This window comes from Lepisosteus oculatus, chromosome 7, assembly GCF_040954835.1.
Source record: "Lepisosteus oculatus isolate fLepOcu1 chromosome 7, fLepOcu1.hap2, whole genome shotgun sequence".
Taxonomy (NCBI): Eukaryota; Metazoa; Chordata; class Actinopteri; order Semionotiformes; family Lepisosteidae; genus Lepisosteus; species Lepisosteus oculatus.
In genome coordinates, this window is record NC_090702.1 from 52,401,372 (window position 1) to 52,422,926 (window position 21,555).

General features: G+C 40.7%; 2 protein-coding genes across 3 annotated transcripts; one reads left to right on the forward strand and one right to left on the reverse strand.

Moving 5' to 3' along the window:
- Window positions 1–1,864: 1,864 nt before the first annotated feature.
- pwp1 (PWP1 homolog, endonuclein) lies at window positions 1,865–21,010 on the reverse strand. Of its 2 annotated transcripts, none has more exons than XM_069192751.1 (15): window positions 20,933–21,010; window positions 20,334–20,392; window positions 19,590–19,768; window positions 17,032–17,117; window positions 16,602–16,698; window positions 16,104–16,214; window positions 13,479–13,609; window positions 13,036–13,106; window positions 12,627–12,723; window positions 5,203–5,264; window positions 4,443–4,554; window positions 4,182–4,272; window positions 3,494–3,615; window positions 3,153–3,258; window positions 1,865–2,820 (listed from the first exon to the last, which is right to left on the reverse strand). In XM_069192751.1, the coding sequence occupies exons 3-15, from the start codon at window positions 19,726–19,728 to the stop codon at window positions 2,729–2,731; spliced, it is 1,317 nt and encodes a 438-aa protein (XP_069048852.1). In that variant the 5' UTR covers window positions 19,729–19,768; window positions 20,334–20,392; window positions 20,933–21,010; the 3' UTR covers window positions 1,865–2,728. The 2 variants fall into 2 exon arrangements, with proteins under 2 accessions (XP_069048852.1, XP_006633235.1); XM_006633172.3 differs by lacking the exon at window positions 20,933–21,010 and adding an exon at window positions 20,623–20,829.
- On the forward strand, window positions 6,664–12,631 carry c1qtnf13 (C1q and TNF related 13). The gene is made up of 2 exons (XM_015352140.2): window positions 6,664–6,756; window positions 10,951–12,631. The coding sequence occupies exon 2, from the start codon at window positions 10,956–10,958 to the stop codon at window positions 12,054–12,056; it is 1,101 nt and encodes a 366-aa protein (XP_015207626.2). The 5' UTR covers window positions 6,664–6,756; window positions 10,951–10,955; the 3' UTR covers window positions 12,057–12,631.
- Window positions 21,011–21,555: the final 545 nt, after the last annotated feature.

The window sequence follows — 21,555 nt, forward strand, 5'->3', positions numbered from 1 at the left end:
TATTAATTCTGGTTCTGGGATCCATTCACCTGTGGCCATTGGTACCAGCTGAGCCCTCAGTTACAGACTTGACCTCTTAAAACTAGTAACACAGTAATAGAAATAGTAATACAATCGATTAGAATTCTGTTTTCGGCTCTTAAAAGATTATAGTTTTCCTTCCTCTGTTGTATTTTATCAAGTAATGTCCCGTTTTAAAACGGAAAATAAACTTTCCAAAGGGGGCAAAGAGTACAGCTGGAACAAAACCCAGCGGGTGTGTGGGCATCACCAGGATCAGGACAGGAGACCCCCAGCTCTACATGACGCTTGTACCTACTGGCACGTCACTAATGTGATTTAATTATTTGTTTATGCAATTATTCTTTACTTCAAGTTTCAGAATGCCACTGTTACAGGATTAATTTGGATATTCCTCGCCTCTCAGCACCTTAAACTAGAACTTGGCATTTGTACATGTGAATTAAGCAGAACACGACACAACAAAAGATCAATTGTGACATAGAAGAGAATTTATGACATCACAGAACTTTAGGAAATGTCACAACCCCAGAAGTAAAAAAATCACATGGGTAGTCTGAACAAGCTGCTGACCAATTCTAAGGGAGAACAATAGCACGTGCATCAGGAATTTCTGCAATTTATTGAGAACAATCATGTAAGCCCAGAAATGGAGAGTCTCCAAAATGATGCATACAGATATGACTTACTACTGGATATTACTCAATACTGCACAATTCCACCGCCTGTTGAGGAACAGACAATTAAGAAGACCCCGCGAGAAATCTTTCCTTCTTTAGAACTGGTGCCTCTAACACCGCCAGCGATCCGATCGGCTCTGCTCAAATGGGTTAAGAAGAAAACTCTTCTTTCCTCCAAAGCTGCCAGAGAGATGGTTTTTACCAGCATAAGGCAAGAAGCTGCTTATTATTACTCTCTGGAGACTTTTGCAGAGCACAGGGCTGTATGCACCCGGTACCAACCCCACACCTACAAGATCCTCCGCACGTCTGGGCCCAAGGACAGGGAGGAACCAGCACCCTGGGATCTTTCTGCGTCTCCAGCAAAAATGTTCCAGAACCAGGTCCAGTATATCCGCATACCAGGCACAGATGTAGTGAAGGGCTGCCCAGGCTGCAGGGGACAAAAATGGACACCGTGCAGTTTCTGCCAGGCCTCTGGCAAAGTCAGGTGCCCCGTGTGTCATGGGTCCGGGTGGAGCTCCAAGAGGAGACTGTGCTGGGGCTGCAACGGACAGAGGCTGGTACCCTGTGCAGCATGCATGGCCCTGGGCAGAGTGTGCTGTGAAACATGCATTGGGAAGGGACAGCTGGGCTACTTTCAAGAACTGAGGGTGGAACACAAATGCAACCTCGGCGATCACATCCACAGTACTGCCAATATTCCCGGGCACCTGCTGCCCTCGGCTCCCGGAGAGGTTCTTTACGAGTCCACAGCCGAGCAACTGCATGGCTTTTCCACCAGCACCGTAGATGAAATTAACAGCATTTCCCAGAGGCTGGTGGAGGAGTCTCGCAGAACCTGCAGAGACTGCCGGATCATTCAGCAGAGACAAATGCTAAAAGCTGTTCCTGTCACCCAGGTGCAATACTATTGGAAGGACAAGTCTGGAACCTTTTTCATTTATGGAAGTGATCACTGCATTTATTGCACTGACTACCCAAAGAAAAAGATTATTTGTTGCACACAATGGTTTTAAGTCAGGCATGTCTGATTACAAGTATTACAGTAGAGAAAAGCCCCCCCCCTTTACAATTAGAGCTTTGAATGAGACTTTTCCCCACAGCCTTTTTCATTAGAGATGGTGCTTAATGGAAATAAAGTGACATTTCTGACACTATCCTGGACTTCTCGTAGTTTATTGTAGTTGAAAAACTTCATTCTTCCAATTACATAATTGAACTCCAGTTTTACAGTGGTGGTTTTCTCTTAGGTACCGTGTTCCCAATGTGTGTTTAAGATTCAAATCAACTATACGTTTGCTCTAGTCATAAGAATTAATTTAATGAGATACTCTTGACATAAAAGTAAGCCTCTTTGAGCCCCAGGTACCATGAGGTTAAATAAGACAAAAATCAGAGAGGAATTTGTCATGGATTTACCAGTGCTGCTTACACAACTAATGTACAGTAAATGGGTCCTTCAATGTATTCATATAACAAATGCATGTAAACATCAGGGAACATGGTGAACTCTCTGACCTGCTAAAAAAAAAAAAGTAACTGGAAAACAAAAGGCAGACAGCTTTGAATGAATGCTTCTTCTGTATAAGAGAACACATTGACTATGGGTCATGTTTTCACACTTCAAAAAAGTAGAGTATCTGTCGTCTTGAATGTACTAACAACAGGTGCCCAGGACACAAATTCCAATAAACAAATCTCCTAAATCTTCTTGCAAAACTCACCATTTAGATTACAACTGTTAAAACAGGAAGCATTTCAGGAAGGTGCAGATCTGAGACAGAGGCTATTTTATCTGTAATAAAAGAAACACTGCGATTTGGCCGTTTTAACAAGGTGTCATCTTGATACGAAAAGTCTTCACACCAGCTGGTTTTCAATGTTGTTTCCCCATGACACACTGTTCTCCCTGTGCAGTAAGAGGACAGGCCTTAGGTTTCTGATTTTTTGTGGTCCAAATTCTCCCTCGCTAATCGGATCAGCAAGTCAAAGTGCAGTGTTCGGCTCCAGCGGAGGGGGCAGAACTAGGGCTCCATTGCAGTCGTGCTACTGCTATCTGCAGCCTCTGATGTGGTGTCCACCACCAGCCTCTGCCGGTTTCCAAAGGCTGCATTCACTGCAAAGAAAACAAAGAGCTGTGTAAGCCCACAGACAACCTACAGCACACCCTACAGCAATCCCCATGAAGGCTGAAAAATGTAAGACATTTCCACATGTAGAGGAATCCTTCTCTGTTGGTCCCCTGAGCAAGGCCCTTAACCCCAGCTGCTCCAGAGGTGCTGTATAAATGGCTGACCCCGCGCTCTCACCCCAAGCTTCTCTCTCCCTGTCTGTGTGTCTCATGGAGAGCAATCTGGGGTATGCGAAAAGAAAAATTCCTAATGCAAAAAATTGTTCAGGGCTAATAAAGTGATCTTGTATAACTAAGCGGAAACCACAGCTTGGTACCTGCAGCGACGTCACTTATGTCCCAGATGCGCAGTCCTTCTTTCTGTCCACCAAAGGCATAAACAAACGGAAGGTCTGGACAGCAGGACGCACAGAATAGCACTCCCTGGTAAAGACACAAAGTAAGGATCTGGGTTTAAAAATCATTCTTGCTTTAATTTTCTTAAAAGTAGTTTAAGACGCCATTTAATATTTTTCCTTGCAGATACTATAGATACAGCATTAAACAGGAAAGATGAAGAGCCCTGGGGGTGGAAGAGTGGCTACACGTGGACTGGAGGGATGGATAAGGAGGGAGGGAAAGAACCTTAAGCTTAGTTTTCCAGATCGATTCTATTCACCATTTTCATATCTCTGGAGTGGACGAGAGTCGGCTTGCTTCCCAGGATATCCCAGATCTTCACGTGCTTGTCTGAAGAGCAGGTCACAAGGCACCCCTTTATCTGACTGCTCAGGTCCAAGCCTGGGAAAGAACAAGGTGAGAAAGTCGGGCTCTGTCCTGTGACATCAGGGCGGACTACAATGTCCTAACATTTTTTAAAGCAAATATATGGTATAAAGAGTTTGCTGGGCGTTGTCATCTGAATTTTAATTAAAACATGAAGGAGACCAGAAAATAGCATAATGCAGAGTAAAGACACATAGGTGTATTCTATGTGTTTTGGAAAGATCAATTACATGCTTTCCGTACAACTTAAAGCCAGCAAGTATTGTGTTAATTAAATAAAAATATATACAGTATATACTTGTTCTTTAGATGCAAAGAATTAAGATTCAAAGTAGTCCACCAAAAATGCATTTGCGGGTCCCATCTGAGCCACTTGATAGTGGGTTGGCCATTTGCAGAAAAAAAAAGTTTTATATAAAGAGACTAATATATTAAACACAATTATAAGAAAAAGTAGTAGATTCTGTAGGTAATAAATGTAAAAACCAAATCTGGTAACTGTTGGTCATTGGAGCATTTAAAAGCTCACTTTGCAAGTACATACATTTCTGCAATACTAATGAACTAAACCAGTTTCATACCCGACACCTCTTCATCGTGAGCTCTGAGTGTAAAGACAGGCTTATCTGACCGAGCATCTAAACAGTAAACAAAGCCATCTTCTGTGCTGGTCTGCAAGACAAAACAAGTTTCAAAACATGAACACCAAGTAAAATGAGACAAGAAAGGAATGGAATTACATGAATTCCGAGTGTGTTCAATCTAAGACCTGGCAATATACTTTCTAGTCACTAGACTGAGTTTTCAGGAAGGAGAAGCTGTTAAATGTTTGGGAAGCTTACCAAAAAATTGCATGGAGAGAAATGGTTCCACACCACTCTCTCCACCTGGCCGCTGAATCTCCAGGTTCTGTGGTTCTCTTGTGGACTTCTACAATCATACAGGACTGTGGATCTGGAAGGAAAACACCAATGTGAATTTTCCTGTCTAAAGTTATGCTAAAATTTACAAAGGAACTCAAAGCTTGTAAACTTCAGAAATCAAAGGCCAATCGGTTTTGACATGTTCTATCCATCTTTAGCACAAACCATATAGGTCTTATTCAACAAATGTTAAACCAATGTTCTCCTCTAATTTTTTAAAATTAATTCCAATTACATTTCCCTATTAATATGAGGGATATTTGTTTGTGTTTGAGTTTCACAATTTCTGATTGCTTCATAATTTACTGCATCACATTCAAAACGAGTTTGGCCCCTGAATTTTGAAAAGAGATTGAATTTTCAATCATTTCGATGCTCGACTTATTTCACTGTGACTTAGTAAATCAATCCACAAAAATGATCTGTTCAAGAATGAACCGTTCGAGAACTGCACATCTCAATTTGCCAGCATGATCTGGGGTTCCGCTATTACATCCTACATTGCTGTGTAGCCTTTAATGTTTTGTGCATAAAACCACTGAAGGTAAAGCACACCTGTGCACATATGCAGCTGAGAGGGAATATGAAAAAACTTATTGGTGTGCCAGAAGACTGGGCTGCAATGCAGAGTGCTTTAATCTCCTCCGTTTTGCACTTGTTTAAAAGTTATGCCACTCACTTATCAAATGATCCAGAAATCAGGGTCTGAGCTTCAAAGGGATGGAACTTCAGCGTCTGAACCTAAAAAAAGGATATTTCCTAAATGTTACCTTATTAATAGAATTGTTTGGAGATAACTATAGTTAATGGAAAGATGTCCGCATCACATTGCAGTTTCCATAAAACAAAGTTTTACAATTTTAGAAATGCTCTCAGGAATGACACAGTTCAAGAGAAGCAAAATGGAACAGGATATGGCGTCTTCCAAAAACATTGACACCCTTGCACAGTTTTCTCATTTTACAGCTTTAAAGCTTGACAATACGCCACTTTGTATTGGCAATTAATACTTGTTACATTTACCATGTACGCCATGCATTCAAAGCCAAAAACTAAAAGAAAGAAGTAAATAGCTTTTTAGCATTCAAGTGTATTCCTCAATTTGCATTTTTTTGATAGCTACTCAAGGTAGTGTGTATACTTGGAAAATGAATGGTTAATGGACAGAAAACAGATAAGGATTTTTTTAATATAGTACAGATAAGGGGTAATTGCTCACTAGGAACTGTATTAGGACCACTGATCTTTTTGATTTATATTAATAATCTAGACTGGCATAGGTAGGTAACTACTGAAGTTTGCAGATGGTTCCAAACAGGAGGAGTAGTAAACAGCAAAGAATCTCCAGAAGAAATTCCACAACATTTAGATCAAATTCAGAGTTGGGCAAACACCTCCACTAAACCCTCCATCACCTCAGTTTAATGGAGTAATATGTGGGAAGGGGTGTCTCTTCCTGCCAAATGTCTGTTAAACCACAAATGATGTATTTTCAGCCCCAAAACTCACTTTGATTATTTAAAAAGTGTATATATATACACACACACTATATGTAATTTCTGGATATATACATCCAAACTTAATATATTGCTGCACTGTGCTGTTTATACTGTAAAAATACACTGTATTGTGTTACAGTCTGGTGTACCCTCTCTTCATCAGCCTAACAGGAGGAGGAGGAGGAGGAGGAGAAAAGAAGAGTCCAATACTGCTGGCTGTCCATAGAATTACCCATGAATTTTTTTGGGTAATTTTGGTAACAGACTACTAAAAATCAATTATCAAAGTTTAATCAAATGCACAACAATACAGCATGCAGCAGTAGTTGCTGGCAATTAAATGTCTTATTGATATAAAAGCTTTTTTATTGAGGGTCATCAAAGATATGTTCTAAATAAACATCAATTATAATATGTAAGATTTGCAGACAAATGAACATTTTTCAGCAAACAGAGTAGACAGCAAACCACCTGCCTGGCCTGCCAGTCACTGTATCAAGTGATAATGGGTGGGGAGGGTCTGAAGGGTTAAAGGAACAGGGGCATACAGAAGGTATAATTTCACAGCTCCTCCCCCAGCTCGTGGGCTCTGTCATTCCTTAGCTCCCAGTTGTATCAGCCCAAGCTAATGAAGCCTGACACTTGGCTTCCCGGCAGAAGAGGGCTCTCACTCTGATCTCAGCTAGGAGCCCAGCTGGCTGGAGGGACACTAGCGCTCTGCTACAAGACGGCAGGTAGGAATCAAGCAGATCAATTCATTTTCTAAAAAACTGTTTCCTACTCACTGTGGGTTAGGATACACATCTGAGCATTAATAGGAAATAAGTGGCTACGCTACCTCTCCTATCATCTCGATCAATCATTTCCTACTGCTCAAGAGAGCTGAGAACATCAGCAAATATGTCTCGTTATAAAGAGCATGAAGTTTTTTTTCCCCCAACATGAAGAAATTCATTGTACATTTGGAAGCAGAAAGGAGAGAGACTTTTAAAATTGAATGTACGAAGGTGCCTTTTTCCCAGTCCCCCAAGACCATGGGAAAATGAATGCAGACGAGTATAGAGTTGATTCTGCCACACTAGCAGTCGGGCATTAGTCAGGGCTTCGCACCCCTGCCCCTTTTCCAGCAGCAGCTCTCTCTCCACGGGTAGGGACTGCTAGCAGAAATGGACCCCAGGGCAGCCTAATCAGTCTATTTGTTGCTTCTGTCAAAGCAGAGTTACAGAAGTCACACCTGTTTAGCTGATTGACAATGCTTTTTTACTTTAAAGAAAAATAATAACATAAGTTACTGTTGCAATGCAGAATGAAAGAAAAATTCTAAACCGTTCTCTCTTCTCCCAGAGGCGCTCTCTGACTGCATTTTGAGGCGTTTAATTATGATTTTGAGCTATTGATATCTTTCTGACTGCACGTACAATGGCTCAGCAAACAAATGACTACGAATATGATTTAATAACATAATACATTTTGGGCTCATAGCTCATAAACCTAAATTAGGGATACTGATGAGACTAATAAGAATAAGAAACAGACTTGCTGCTTCTGATGGTCGTTGACAGAGTTTTAGCTAAACACACCCCATGTACGCTCACAGTACAGTAAGGGACACAGTAACGGGAACTTGGGGGAAATGACAAGGCTAGGCAGACTACTCTTTCATTAAAGAAGAATACTACAGTATATTCTGTTTAGACAAGTAAAGATCTGAATTGTAATGAAAAGTGTATTACAGTTCCAGGTCACAAGAGGCCCATTAAAGTGTGTCAAAATGAGAGCATAAGATGTTCTAATTTAGCTAAGTGCCTAATGGAAGGACTTCATGACTTTAATGAGTGAAGACCAGAGTGGGAATGCAGAGCTCAAGAACTTGCCTAAAACATCAAAGCCAACACCTCTGTCATTATCACTTGTCTTAATGGCAGACAGTCCTGATAATACAGATGTGCAGGGACACATTGGATTTAGACATTATACCTTCTTTAAGCCCAATACTGGAAGTCCAAATCGTTACAGTATGAGGGTTTAATAACTTTTTTCCTAATTCAAAATTCAGAAACTGCAATTCTAATACTCAACTAACATCGACAGGACACCCCACCTATTAAGATGTTTTCTTACAGAAACAAAAAGCACAGTGCTTGAATACCCAGAGATGTAAACAACACGGAATTGTGAGCTGTAAAACACAGTACCATGAAAATACAGGTAAAAAAGAAAACTATAGCAGAATATGGAAAAACACCAGACTGTAGACTTTATATATTCTTGCATCACTTGCCTGAAGTATGCAGCACCTGAAAAGGACATACGGAGGTATTGCTATCTGATAAGGTTAAAAGGTGATTTTATTTGGCATTGCAGGCAGCTAGCAACTCAGCATTCAGGGCAAGGATGAACAACGTCTCATAAAGCTGAGACACTCCAACTCTAAAAACAACAGGGGAAGGTATGAAGGGCAACTTTCATCCCCCATTTCTCCACGTTTGCGGACTACCCCTGGCTGAAGTCCTTGCAGAAGGAAGCATGACCCTTCAGGGGTTCTGCAAAACTCAAAAGTTGCTCTTATCGTAGGATCAGACTGCAATGATAATTAATGACGTGGTCAGAAAAAAAAAAGATTGCACTGGAATAGCATTTTTCATGCCAGAGGATTCCAGAATGCCTTGCATATAGGAGGGAATCCACTTCATTCACCACTGAAGCGCAGCCCTCACCTTGGAGGCATGTGGCTGCCCTTCTGTACAAGCAGCTCCACTACAGAGCAGATCAGGTGGAGAAGTGAAAAGCGACACTGACAGCATTAAGAGAGACTTAGAGGGACAGATTCTGCACACACAGCATATAGTTATCTGAGGCTCACAGCCCAGCTCTCGCAAGAATGCCATAAGATTCCTTTATTGGCCATATACAATTTCTTGTAATAGGAATCTGTCTTTTCGCATACTCCTTGCCCTCCATGAGACACACAGACAAGGAGAGAAGCTTGGGGTCATAAGGCCTTTAAGGACCTACAGCACGGTTTTCCAGTGTCACCTTACTGGTTTGGATAAAGGAGAGATTTCTTCATCATTTGAAGAAAGGCAGACCAGACTGCGAGAGCCCAGAACATCAGAGTTAGCACCACTATTACAGAAACTGCATGAATCTTTACAGCGAGTGGGTGGTAATCTCGATCAGTTTAAGATTCCTAACTCCCAGAGGTCCTCCTACTGAACTGCTTGGTATGACGGTGTTGACTGGTGCCATAAAAAATATGGTCTTTAGTATCACCTCATCACTGTATATTTTGTCAAAATGATTTTAAAGTAAAACTGTTTGAGCTATGGAGTTCAAGTTATTCTTTAGCATTGTTTTTCTCTCTGAAAAACTGTTTTCCTCAGTAGTATTAACTGACAGAAAAACTGCATTTGTTTTCTTCTAACAAACCATTCCATAAAGATTTTATCTATTTTGTTTTAAATCAAGAAACATACGGGGTCCTGCAAAGCAATTTAGACGGCTTCTAAGTAACCATGGGCTTTGAAGCCAAGACTAACAGTAATCTCATGTAAAGGCGACCTGAATACCCCACAAAGATATTTCTCAAGAAATACTACTATTACTAGAAGGTTCTGACAAATGTATTACTGAAAAATGATGTTGCCATTGTGGGCACAACAAGCTACCCAATGATTCTCATTATCACTACTACTAATACAGAGAATTCAAAATAAGCCAGTCCCCAAGCACAATAAAAAGTGTGATGGATTTATCCATTTTCTCATTATCCATGCTGGGAAAATGCATTTAGACGTCAACCGTGTTGCCAGTGTAGGGCATGAACATGTCAGGAAGCATAATAGTTATGCAGCAGGGCACAGTATCCAAGTGAATGTCCACTCACCCCTACATGTGATCTTTCATCTACACTGGCTAGAGGTCTATGCTGAAAGAGAAGGTCGGAGATGAATCCCGCTCTTTAAAACATGCTATTGTTCAAGGACACAGGAACAGACCAACCAGTGTTTAATCTACTGCATTCTCTCAGTGCACTGAAAGACCAGACAATACCAGCCAAATCAAAACAACTGTTGCTTCCACTAAGCCATTGGTTTTGAAGACCAGGATTAGTTCTGACAGCACTAAAGCCAGATTTCTTTGCTACTATATGGGTTACACTGGTCCGATACAGGAAAAAAAAGACACCACTAACCGAGTTCACAAACCAGCTACAAGATCTTCTAAGCCCATAAGAAGTTGCAAGTAATTATTTAAGCTTAACGATGGAAGTGGATCCAACACCATATTCTCCTTGAGATCAACCAATATTAAAACCAAGCATCAGCCTGATTTGATCCAATTTGTACCTGTACAACTCAATATACTTTCCCTTAAAGCTCAGTCACATACTGAATACCCAATTCTTTTCAAGAAATGCAAGAAATGTATTTTTCTAATGCTGAGAAATGAAAAATAGATTACAGTTTGTCATGGCTTCAAAGCACATGGTTGGCTTGGAAGCCTACAAAGCTACTTTACAGGACCCAAAAGGTTTAGTTGATTTTAAACAATGAGAGAGATATAATGTTAGTTGAACGTTTTGAGGGGGATGCTAATCTTCAGGAAGAAAAGAAATGGCTAAAAATAAGCAATTCACCGACCAATTTAATGGTCTCCTTTCAGAAATCAGTTCATTAACATATAAACCTTTTAATACTGAAATTAAATTTTTAATACTGGGCGACGGGGGGTCATTAGTTTTCTTACAAAGCAAGAAATCTCTGTTAATGTTCTGGCAGTGTCACTCAATGTTCCACTCATGGGACATCGTGTTCCTAAACACTTTCCCACACAACAATCACACAGTGGTCAGCACACTACGTTTCTTTTTAATCTCGCAGGGATGACGGTGCCTTTTGAATCACTTTTGTCCTTGCACTTCCCAGGTGAAATGGCTTTACGGAGCACCGTGTGGCACGTGGCCTCTCTGACCTGTCTCCTGGTTCATGCGGCCCTCTCCTCGCCTTTCCATCCCCACCCAGGGCGGCCCTACCAGTCGGCTTTCTCTGCCGCCAGAACCGAGGGCATGGTGGGCGGCCCCCAGAAAGCGGTCACCTTCGACAAGCTGTTCGTCAACGTCGGGGACGACTTCAACCCCGACACGGGGCGGTTCCGCTGCCGGGTGCCCGGCGCGTACTACTTCGCCTTCACGGTGGGGAAACATCCCCGGAAGAGGCTGTCGGTCATGCTGGTGAAGAACGGCCAGGAGGTGCAGGCCATCGTGTACGACGAGCACCGGCACAGGAGGAGAAAGGTGCAGAGCCAGAGCGTCATGCTCAGCCTGCGGCCAATGGACACCGTCTGGCTCCTTCTGCACGGTGACGCCAAGTACGCCTTGTACAGCAACAAGGGGCCATACACCACGTTCTCTGGCTACCTGGTGTACCCCGATCTCCCCCCTGGCTACCCGAACAAGCACGTTGCCGCCCAGCCCCCAGGGCAGCCCCACTCGGGGTGCCCTCCCTTGTGGGCTCACGAGTCCAAGCACGCCCTGCTGTCGGAGCTGTGGGCGGAGGAGGAGGAGGAGCCCCGCTCTGCCTTTTCCGTGGCCAGGACGCGCTCCCTCCTGGGAGAGGCCACCAGCAGGGGGGAGAAGCAGGCGCTCAGCTTCGACGTGGAGTACGTCAACATCGGGGGCCACTTCGACAAATCCTCGGGGCGCTTCACCTGCCGCTTTCCCGGAGCCTACTACTTCGCCTTCACCGTGGGCAAGCACCCCTCGAGGTGCGTCTCGGTGAAGCTCGTGAAGAACGGGGGCGACGTCCAGGCCATGGTCTTCGACGAAGACGACTCCAAGCACAGGGCGATGCAGAGCCAGAGCCTCATGCTCTCCCTTCGCGAGGGCGAGACCGTCTGGCTGTACAGCCAGCCACACGAGCGATTCGCCGTCTACAGCAACCAGGGCCGGTACATCACTTTCACGGGATTCCTGATCTACCCCGAGTCTGCCCCACGCCGCGCTCAGAAGCATCTGGCGAGAACTCGCTTTTAGCATCTTCTGCATCGTGCGACTGGAGTATCGCGCAGGAGTTTTCTCTTGGTATTCAATTCTCAGCACATGTATGTCCACTTTATTCACCTGCCCCCATTTTGTTTAAGCATGTACAGCTCAGTGTGTACATATTAAAGATAGAAAAAACTCTACGCCGACACTATATTCTCACTGAAATTGTTAATGCTAAAGAACATGTATCAAACATTATCTCATTGGCAGGTGTTGGCCCGGTTGTCAATTTTTATCTAGAATCTTTTTAATTTAATTTGACGCTTCTACAGCGTTTGCGAATCCTCCTAATTTTGGCAACATCTGCAAACTTGAAAAACTATTCCATTATCTGGATGATTATAACCATATATAATTAGAAGAATTTGAAAAGAGCAGAGGTCCTCGTACAGATCCCCATGTTATTTCACTTACAACATCACCCTAACTGTACCCTCTATTTTTATTTTACTCATGAAAATGACATTCTTTAAAAATACAACGTGTAGCTGAAGAACACTTTCTGTAAAAAGACGTGAAGGTTTAAAAGCAGTGAACGAATGAAGCCAGTGCCCTTACCTTGTCTGTGTGGCGCGTCAGCGTGGAGGCTGGTTTGCCCTGTGTCAGGTCCCACAGTACCACAGTGTTATCTGCAGAGGCGCTGGCTAACACATTTCTAAAAGAAAGAGGGGAACAAAAAAAAAATACCTTACCAAACACAAACACTGGCACTGCCACAGGAGGTCTTCCACAGCAGGGCTCACACAGCAAGAGGAGCCAGGTAACAATTTTGGCCAGAGGATACTCCAAGGTGCTCGCAGCTCGGACATTCCCTCACCTATCAATGTGCCACAACACCTACCTCATTCTCGGAGCTATAGACTACTGCATTTATTGACTGTAACTGAATAACACGGACCGAACTCGCCTTTTCGGAAGAACAGCACACTTTAAAATGTGAAGTTTTAAGTTTATAGAATGAACTTACCGAACTAGCTTGTTCCACGAAAGGTCCAGCACCGCATCAGAATGACCCTCTAGTGCCTCTGCGGCTGCACTCTGAAACGTCAACACTTCCGATAATGTACAGCTCTCACTACGAACTGAGAGAATTCATTTTCTCGAGCTTTAAGACCAGAGGGAAAGGAGCAGTTTTACTGCTGGACTAGGTCAGAAAACCCGAAGAAGGCTCCACAGCCGAAACCCTGTGTCCCTTTCCTGTTCCTTCGCAGCCTACGCATGCTGATGCTGTTACCTACTTGAACTGGGTCAGTAAATAGCCAATTCCTCAATGTTATACCAATGAGGAATCCCATCCAAATAAGCACAGACCACAGCAAAGAGATTGCGGATGGTTGTTTAACGGAGATTTACGTAAAAACGTTTTAGCTTATCTATAAGTGGCACGGAGAGTGGCAAACAATAAAAGACCTTTTTGTTTTTCTTTTTCTTCTTGGCTAACTTCTTGCTCCCAAGTGAGAAGACCGGCTCTAAGCAATCCACCACATCCAGGTCCCACACATCTATCACAGGAGTCATGTTGCCAACAGCAGCAAAGTTGCCTACAAAGGGGTTAAATCAAAGAAAACCGCTTATGAAAACAATGAATTGATTCACTCAAGGTTAAACACACACACAAAAAAACATGACAGTAAACCCTCAGTTTAATGGGGAAGGGGCGTCCGTTATTACCAAATGTTTGTTAAATCACAAATGATTTTTTTTCATCCCCAAAACACACGATTATAAGAGAAAAATATATGTGTGCTTTATATTGTTAAAAAGTATATACATGTTAATATTGATTTTTTTAAAAATTGCAATAAACACAGTCCTGAAAATTGTTCCTTTTATTGTAAATATACAAGCTTTTTATTTCATGAGTCATAAATATACAGTATACAATTAACTAAAGCAAACAAAACACCAACCCATCTTAAGCAGCTGACCTTACGCTATAGGGCACCTGAATTACAAACCTGTTGAATTTAACCCATATTTAACTTTGTTTTTATTATTATTACATTTTATCATTACTGTGAAGAAAATGTGTTATTTCTGGTTTAACACTCAAAATTCTTGTTTAGCAGATTTTGACCATTAAATCTGAAGATCTTTAAGAAAAAAGCTGTTAAACTGAAAGATTACTGTATACAGTTTTGTAACTTCTGGTAATCCTGATGTCCAACCAAATTTTTCAAAAGGTACAGTTTCATTTCTTTTTCATACATTTCCAATGATACTTACTACACACCTTTTTGATTTCGTTTTATACACAAAAAAAATTCTGAGACTTTCAAGTTATAAAGCAGTTCACTTTATTCAAGAGATGAACATAAAAGCTTCTTCAATATAAATCTGTTCTAACTGTACAGTGTTCCTCCTTGACGAAGTTGGTCACATCTGGTGCCCTGCAAATGCTTAACTCATGGTCTCTTTCCTTCTAGTATCGCAGAATTTTTTTAAGGTGGTCACATTTATGGTTTGCATGAAACCTGAAACGTATTAATCCCTCTCTGCCTCATTACGCTGCTGAGATCAGTGCTTTCTGGGGACCACTGCCCCTTCTGGATTTTGCACCTGCCGAGATCTTAATCACAGATGTTTCTACTTGGAGCACATTTCTAAATTGGATTGGTGAAATATATTAACCCTGTGTCTAACCGTATTTCTGAGCTTAAGAACCCCCCTCATTTAGGAAGTGTCTGTTAATCGTACATTTATCATCTGAAGGAACAGGGTAAAGTTCTGTAAGCTGAAGCTGTTGGAAATAATATGCTTGAATAATATCTTCTTGAAACCAAGTACAAAGCAGACACAAATTAACTAAAAGCCTGACGAAGTAAGAAGATACAATTGCAGACATTAATTATCAGTGAATATTTGGAGCTGAACAAAACATAAAACCAACAGGACAAGGGTTGGGAACCACTGGTTTAAATGTTGTTAAAATATGTGATTTTTTGTTTATTTTGACAAGACCAAAGTTCTACTGATTGGCTTTCCTTCTTAACTCTTAAACTGGCAACTGCAGCTTGACTATTGATGGTTGAGGAATCAGTACAATTACTCGGGACATGTTCTGAGCATTTTATGCTAATCAACCTGAATCCAATGAAACCAATTTCTCCCAATCCAATGAAGAAAAGCTAAAGCATATTTTGTCCTTTGCTTGGCAAGTGTAGTGCACAATGCTCACTAGTGTAAACATTTTAACCAGCTGCAGGATGTTCATAACTCTGCTGTTTGGATTTTAACCAAAGCTAAATTGCATGAGTCCAAATCTGCGGTTTTAGTTTTTTTGCAGGAAGTCTTTACAAATTTCAGAATAGGATTCAACATACTGCTGTTCACTTTTAAGGCACTAAAGAGTTCTGGGATTTTGTGAATCTTTGGGAACTGACATCTTTCCATTTCTAATACAATGCTACAATACAAGCGATTTCTGTCCTGTTCCTCCAGAGCAGTGGAGTGATCTTGAGATCTTTCAGGTCAGTCAGCACTGTCAAATTCTGTTTAATGTTTGAATGTCTATATACCTATATCTTTTGACTATTGTACAGCACCTTGAGATGCGTCATGAAAAGAGTTACATAAAAATAAAGATTTTTTCAAGGAGAAACAACATTACGTAGCAAATTAATGTAGCATTCTCCAAGCTTATCTTGCAAATCAGCTAGCACTTTCACACCCGTCTTAAAATGTACTTTCCTACAGTAGATCTTACTTTGTTTTTATTTCCCAAATGTACGTCATTAATTTACATAGTCATTTTTTCTTGTTTTTGCCGGTAACAATAAACAAGAGTTTAGATAAATTAGTAAGGAGTGTAAACCATAGGAAATTTAGACGAGGCTTTTATCCAAAATTATATATATCTGCACTTGTTTATGTAGTTGGGTATTTTATTGGAATAATTCAAGTACCTTGCTCATGAAAACAACAACAAAAAAAAATGTATCTCACCCTTAATTTGAACCCACAACCTTCCAGTTACGTCCAAAACCCACGTCTGCCCCTATAACCACACCAGTAGTATTAAATTTATGGTTTTACCTGCTCTTTCTTCAGGGCTGGGGTCAAAGTTCAGCCACTCTACACACAAAGGATAGGCAGGCAGGAGGATGTCATGGTGTACATAAAAAGAGCCCTCTTCACAGTTGTAAACTGAAGGCACAGAGAAAAGAAACAGTGTCATTTCCAAGGAAGAAAAGCTAACAGTCCACTCAAATGAAGAGTTTCCTACGGAACACTTGAGACATGCAAGAAAAAAAACAACCTTTTTTTTTTTACTATCATAAAAAATTAAGAATCTTTAGAAGCACAAAAACCAACAAGCAATTGATAACTGTGAGTGCATGAAAAATTGTTTTAAAAGCACCTTCGGCATAAACATAGAAAGTATTTTTTGCTTTCAATGGTACAAGAGGTTTTAAGATGCAGTTTGAGCTTGCAGATTTAATGACTTCAGCAATAGCATTGATGTCATTAATATTCTACAGCAATTATGGAGATTTGCTAAACCATTATAGAGTTTTAGATGGTAATACGCACCATGTACTTCTAGGTTACAACAATCCTTCTCTGCTCTGCCAGCAACAATAAGGTTGTCATTAGGTCTGATCTGAAAATCTTCCCGTTCGTAATGATCCTAGAGAATAAAGTTTAAACAGGGGTAGTCGCAAGTACTTATTCTTACACAAAATATACACATTCAATGAAGAGCTTTATATAAATATTAAGTTAAACCATTAGTAATGAAACAAAGCAAAACCTTGGTTGGGTTTCTAGAGCAAAATAAGACAAAAAGCAACACTCCTAGAAGGATGTATTTCATAAAGTCATCGTGAGTATGCTTTCAGAAAAAAACAGGTAAACATTCACCACACATCAGTGACATGTTACTGGACGGATTCATTAGAATTATGAAGTGAAATAAAAATAGTGATGCAGAAACAGTGCAAAGCACTGCGATTATACTCACAGTATCTTTAAGTGTGATGTAAGGGTCTTCTTCATTATTGCAAAAGACTGTGAGTCCTGCCAGGCTGTCACCCAAGTTTGCTGCAGCTAAACACAGGTATAAAGCATAAAAATAACTCCCAATATAAGCATAACTTATTTCTATTCTCTTCAAGAGTTAGGCTTATGTGAAAAGTGCAATGTCAACATGTACTGTGATAGACAGATCATTAACTTTGTGGAATACTCACGAAGGTATTTTACTAATTTAATCCCAGCATCAATGTTTCAAAACAACTGAAGGTCATTCATTAAATTGTAGAAAGCAAATGTTTAAGAAGCTCTCCACCTAACTGCACTGGCTTTAAAATCTAAGTTCAATAAGGATGCACCGATATAGAATTTCTGGGCCGACAACAATAACCAATAATTAACAGCTTGTTTTGGCTGATACAGCTACCAATAATTTAACTTTTTCGCATTTTCAAACAAGTTCACACTATAATCCACAGCTGATGTGTAATGAGGGTAAGAAAGCTAAAACTCTGTACAGCTTAGCATACTCATCGGAAGTCCATCGGAAGCCTATGTGTCTGTTGTGAAGCTAATGCCTCGGACATTAGCTTTGATCAGGTTGTGTACGTGTGTCGCGACAACATCATACAGAGCTGGCAAAGCAACATCGGACCAGTAGCGGTGGCTTGGAAGAGTATAACAGGGTTCCAAATGCTCAATTAGTTGACAGAATCATCGATCCTCCACAATCGGAAAGGGCTGGTCATCAAGTGCCATAAACTCCACGTCTTGATTGCATTAGCCTTCGGACTGTCCTTGGCAAATTTTCTGTAATTTACAAATGCCTGCTGGATAGGCACTGCTGCACTTGCTACTGTTCTTGTTCTCTTGCTAATGCTAGCTGGCTCATATTCTTTGAATAAATCACTGGAATGACAAGTTCTCAAATGCCTAATTAGATTACTGGTATTGAAACTCTTTACTTTGTTTCCTCCTCGCTGTACTTCGGCTGTACATTTGTTGCAGATTGCAATTCTGTTGTCTTCTGCTGAAATGGTGAAAAGGCTCCACACCGCCAACATTTTCACTCTCCAGCAACTGTACTGTACCCAGTCAAGTGTGTCAGTGTGTGCACTAGTTGCGCAAACAAAAATAGGGTGCCGCATTATTGGTTGTAATTATGGGTCGGAATTCCAATATTGGAACAATAATGATCAATTTTCCTAGTTATCGGAGAATAAAATATCAGCCTCAGATACATCATGCACCCCTAAAATTCAAGTACAAATTTTAAGTATAGATCTGCTTTAGACTCAACAGGAAAACACAAACCAGATGCCACACTTGGAAACTACAGGGAAGTGCTCATACAACTGAGTGCAGGAAGCTCTTCTTTACACTAAGGACATATACAAGGTTAAAGACTGTTTGGTCATCTAGCCTGTGTAGTAGTTTGTAGGAAACTGATGCACGGATTTCATCCAACGCTTTCTTGAGAGAAGCCAAAAAATCAGCTTTAATAACTTGATGGTACAGCTTGTTCCATCCTGCAGCAACCCTATGCGTAAAGAAGATCCTCCTGTTCTCCATTTTAAATCCATTTCCAGATAGTTTCCACTTGTGTCCTTGTGGTGTTTCAGAGATTCTTAAGTCCACTGCCTGAACTTTATCAAGGCCTTTGAAAATTGTAAATACTTGTATAAGATCACCTAGTCTTCCTTGTGTAAGATTAAAAAGGTTCAGGTCATCCAGGCTCATTCTTTGAAGCCCTAGAATGCATCTGAGCACTCTTCTGTGGACTGCTTGCAGAGAATGCAGTTTTTCAACAAGGTGAGCAGAACTGTATACAACATTAAAAATGAATTACACATCTACAAAACTGAAAATACTAATTATGCATCACAATTTGCAGAAATATGTTGGGTTTAACTTTGCACCATGTACAAGTTGTCTCCTTCGGTTCACTTATAAATAATACAATTAGGGGTATTTAAACCTTTGCACACAACTGTAATCCTAATTTAACATTACTTGATTGGAATTCTATCCCTATGATGATATACTGTAACATCTCTCTTTTTCAATGTTTCACCTGATGTCTAGAAGATATAAGCAATATAAAATAATGACACCTCATTGGTCAGGTGTTTGTCTAGTTTTGAATGTTATATACAATAATTTATACTGAAATGTTTGCCAATGCTTATATTTTGGTAAATGCGATTCATTTACTAAGTATACCAGAATCCAGATTACCAATATAAATTAAGAAAATAGTGGATTTTGCACACTGTGTTGTAGGAACATGGAACATGGAACAAGCTTCCTGCTATGTTGTTGAAGCTGATACTTTAGCTTCTTTTAAGAAAACTGAATGAAATCCATGTATTAACTACTGAAAAACTAAAAAAACAAACAAACGAGACAGATGGCCAAATATCCCCCTCTCATTTGTTTCGTTTTGATATAAATCCAAGCAGGATTTTTTTTTGTCACATGAGCTGTTTTACAGAGCACTGCCACAACTGAGGATGAGAAAAGTCAACTTTTGAATATTAAGCCCACCTGTGTCTTCCTCGTCATACCTATCCAGCCCATATTCAGCCAGCTCATCCACCTCCCCTCTGTCGCTCTCGTTTTCATCTTGTTCCTCTGTGTCTTGTGAGGCTTGGGTCTCATCACTCATCTCCTGTCCACTGCCCATCCCCTCATCAACATCTTCCTCGCCTTCCTCTGTTACCTCCCTGAAAACAATTGACAGGTCACTGGACATGCACAGCTCATCACAGCACCTTTTTCCAAAGGCTGCTTCTCCTTTGACTCCTTCCCAGCTATTCATTGCTTCCTTGATGTCACATTACCTCTCTGACAAGCCTCGGGTACATAGAATCTCCCAAGACGTTTTGAACATTCACTTGTATCAACTCCCTCATATAACAAAGCACCACCCACTTCTTTACATCGCAGATAAACGGTCTTGAAAATTTACTCCTTCAGGCACCGGGTAAAATTTAAACAAAACTTTCACTGTAGTAATACTGTTGCTGTTCTTTGCTTTATTCTCTTCACTGGTTTAAATTAGGTGTTGTCATCTTGTCAATGTTTTCCTTTCCAGCCACAGGATTTCGGAATGAATTTCAAAGATAATACATTTTGGTTGTACAGTTATAAAATGCTTTCAGGGATTCGGATACATTTTAATCACTTCATTCCTATCAAGATTTTACTAAATTCTGCCTAATCGCCAATAATCCACACCACCTCGTTTTAACCCCTCCATTAACTGCTCAACAGGTAAAATAAATTTACCCTAGCTCATCTTTCGCTTCGCTGACGAGACGTTGCAGCTCCTCTTTGCTCAACTCCACCTGAAAATAATAAGAACACCTAGATAAAACTGTAAACATTTGTTTTTTTTTCCTGTTAACACATAAAAAGTGAACCAGCCTTCAACACTAACATTATTTAACTTTTATATTTTGGTACGTATGCAATATATCTATATAATGATATTAATTAATAACAAGAACAGTTAATACTAACATATCTGTAATTGCTAAATTCGTATTTTTCCCCCTTAATTCTATACAGCACTTACTTTATCTGGAGTTTCTTTGGCAACTCCTCGCTTCACCCAGCCAACACAAGTGATCTGGCAACTCATTGTTTGTGAAAAACAATAGTCGATTTACACTGTTATTATTAACCTTGGGACCCTATTTAGCTCAATAGAGACCCTATATTAAAACACACCACACAGCCTGAACCGCTCACGTGTGCGAATCTTGTTTGGGTCCTTTTCGGCAGCGACTCGACTCGACTCGATGACGATATTTGCTGCCTAACGCACTGCCTGTGTTGATCACGCTATTATTATAATAATAATAATAATAATAATAATTGCTTACACTTATATAGCGATTTTCTGGACATTCCACTCAAAGCTCTTTACAGGTAATGGGGACTCCCCTCCACCACCACCAATGTGCAGCATCCACCTAGATGATGCGACGGCAGCCATAGTGCGCCAGAACGCTCACCACACATCAGCTATCAGTGGGGAGGAGAGCAGAGTAATGTAGCCAATTCATAGAGGGGGATTATTAGGAGGCAATGATTGGTAAGGCCAATTGGAAATTTGGCCAGAACACCGGGGTTACACCCCTATAGCTAGACAATTCTATAATCTTCGTCGTTTCATACGACAAAATGACGCAAATTCCAATTAGGAGAGGTTACCATGAAACATACTGCAATTAGAAGCAATACGTATTCTGTGATTCTTGCAATATAATCGTTTGGGTTTGATTACATTATGCGCCACGATAATTCATCAAATCGATATAAAACGTCAACATTGAGATGCAAGTCATCTCTGAAATAGCGGGTTCAAAAATTCTAACGAGGTACAGCAATGTGAAACTAAAATATGGAGACCCTGCTGTGCATAAACTGGTACATTATATACAGTTGACTCGTGATTGCGACAGACGTCTTAACGTAGTCAATAAAACAGGACAGGTGGTACACT

Coding starts and splice junctions, on each gene's coding strand:
- c1qtnf13 (XM_015352140.2), top strand. CDS start 10,956: ATGGCTTTACGGAGCACCGTGTGGCACGTGGCCTCTCTGACCTGTCTC.
- pwp1 (XM_006633172.3), bottom strand. CDS start 20,688: ATGAGTTGCCAGATCACTTGTGTTGGCTGGGTGAAGCGAGGAGTTGCC. Junction 5,265..12,626: donor TGACGCGCCACACAGACAAG/GTAAGGGCACTG, acceptor TCCTTTTTTTAG/GTTCAGACGCTGAAGTTCCA. Junction 4,273..4,442: donor TCTCTCCATGCAATTTTTTG/GTAAGCTTCCCA, acceptor TTTGTCTTGCAG/ACCAGCACAGAAGATGGCTT.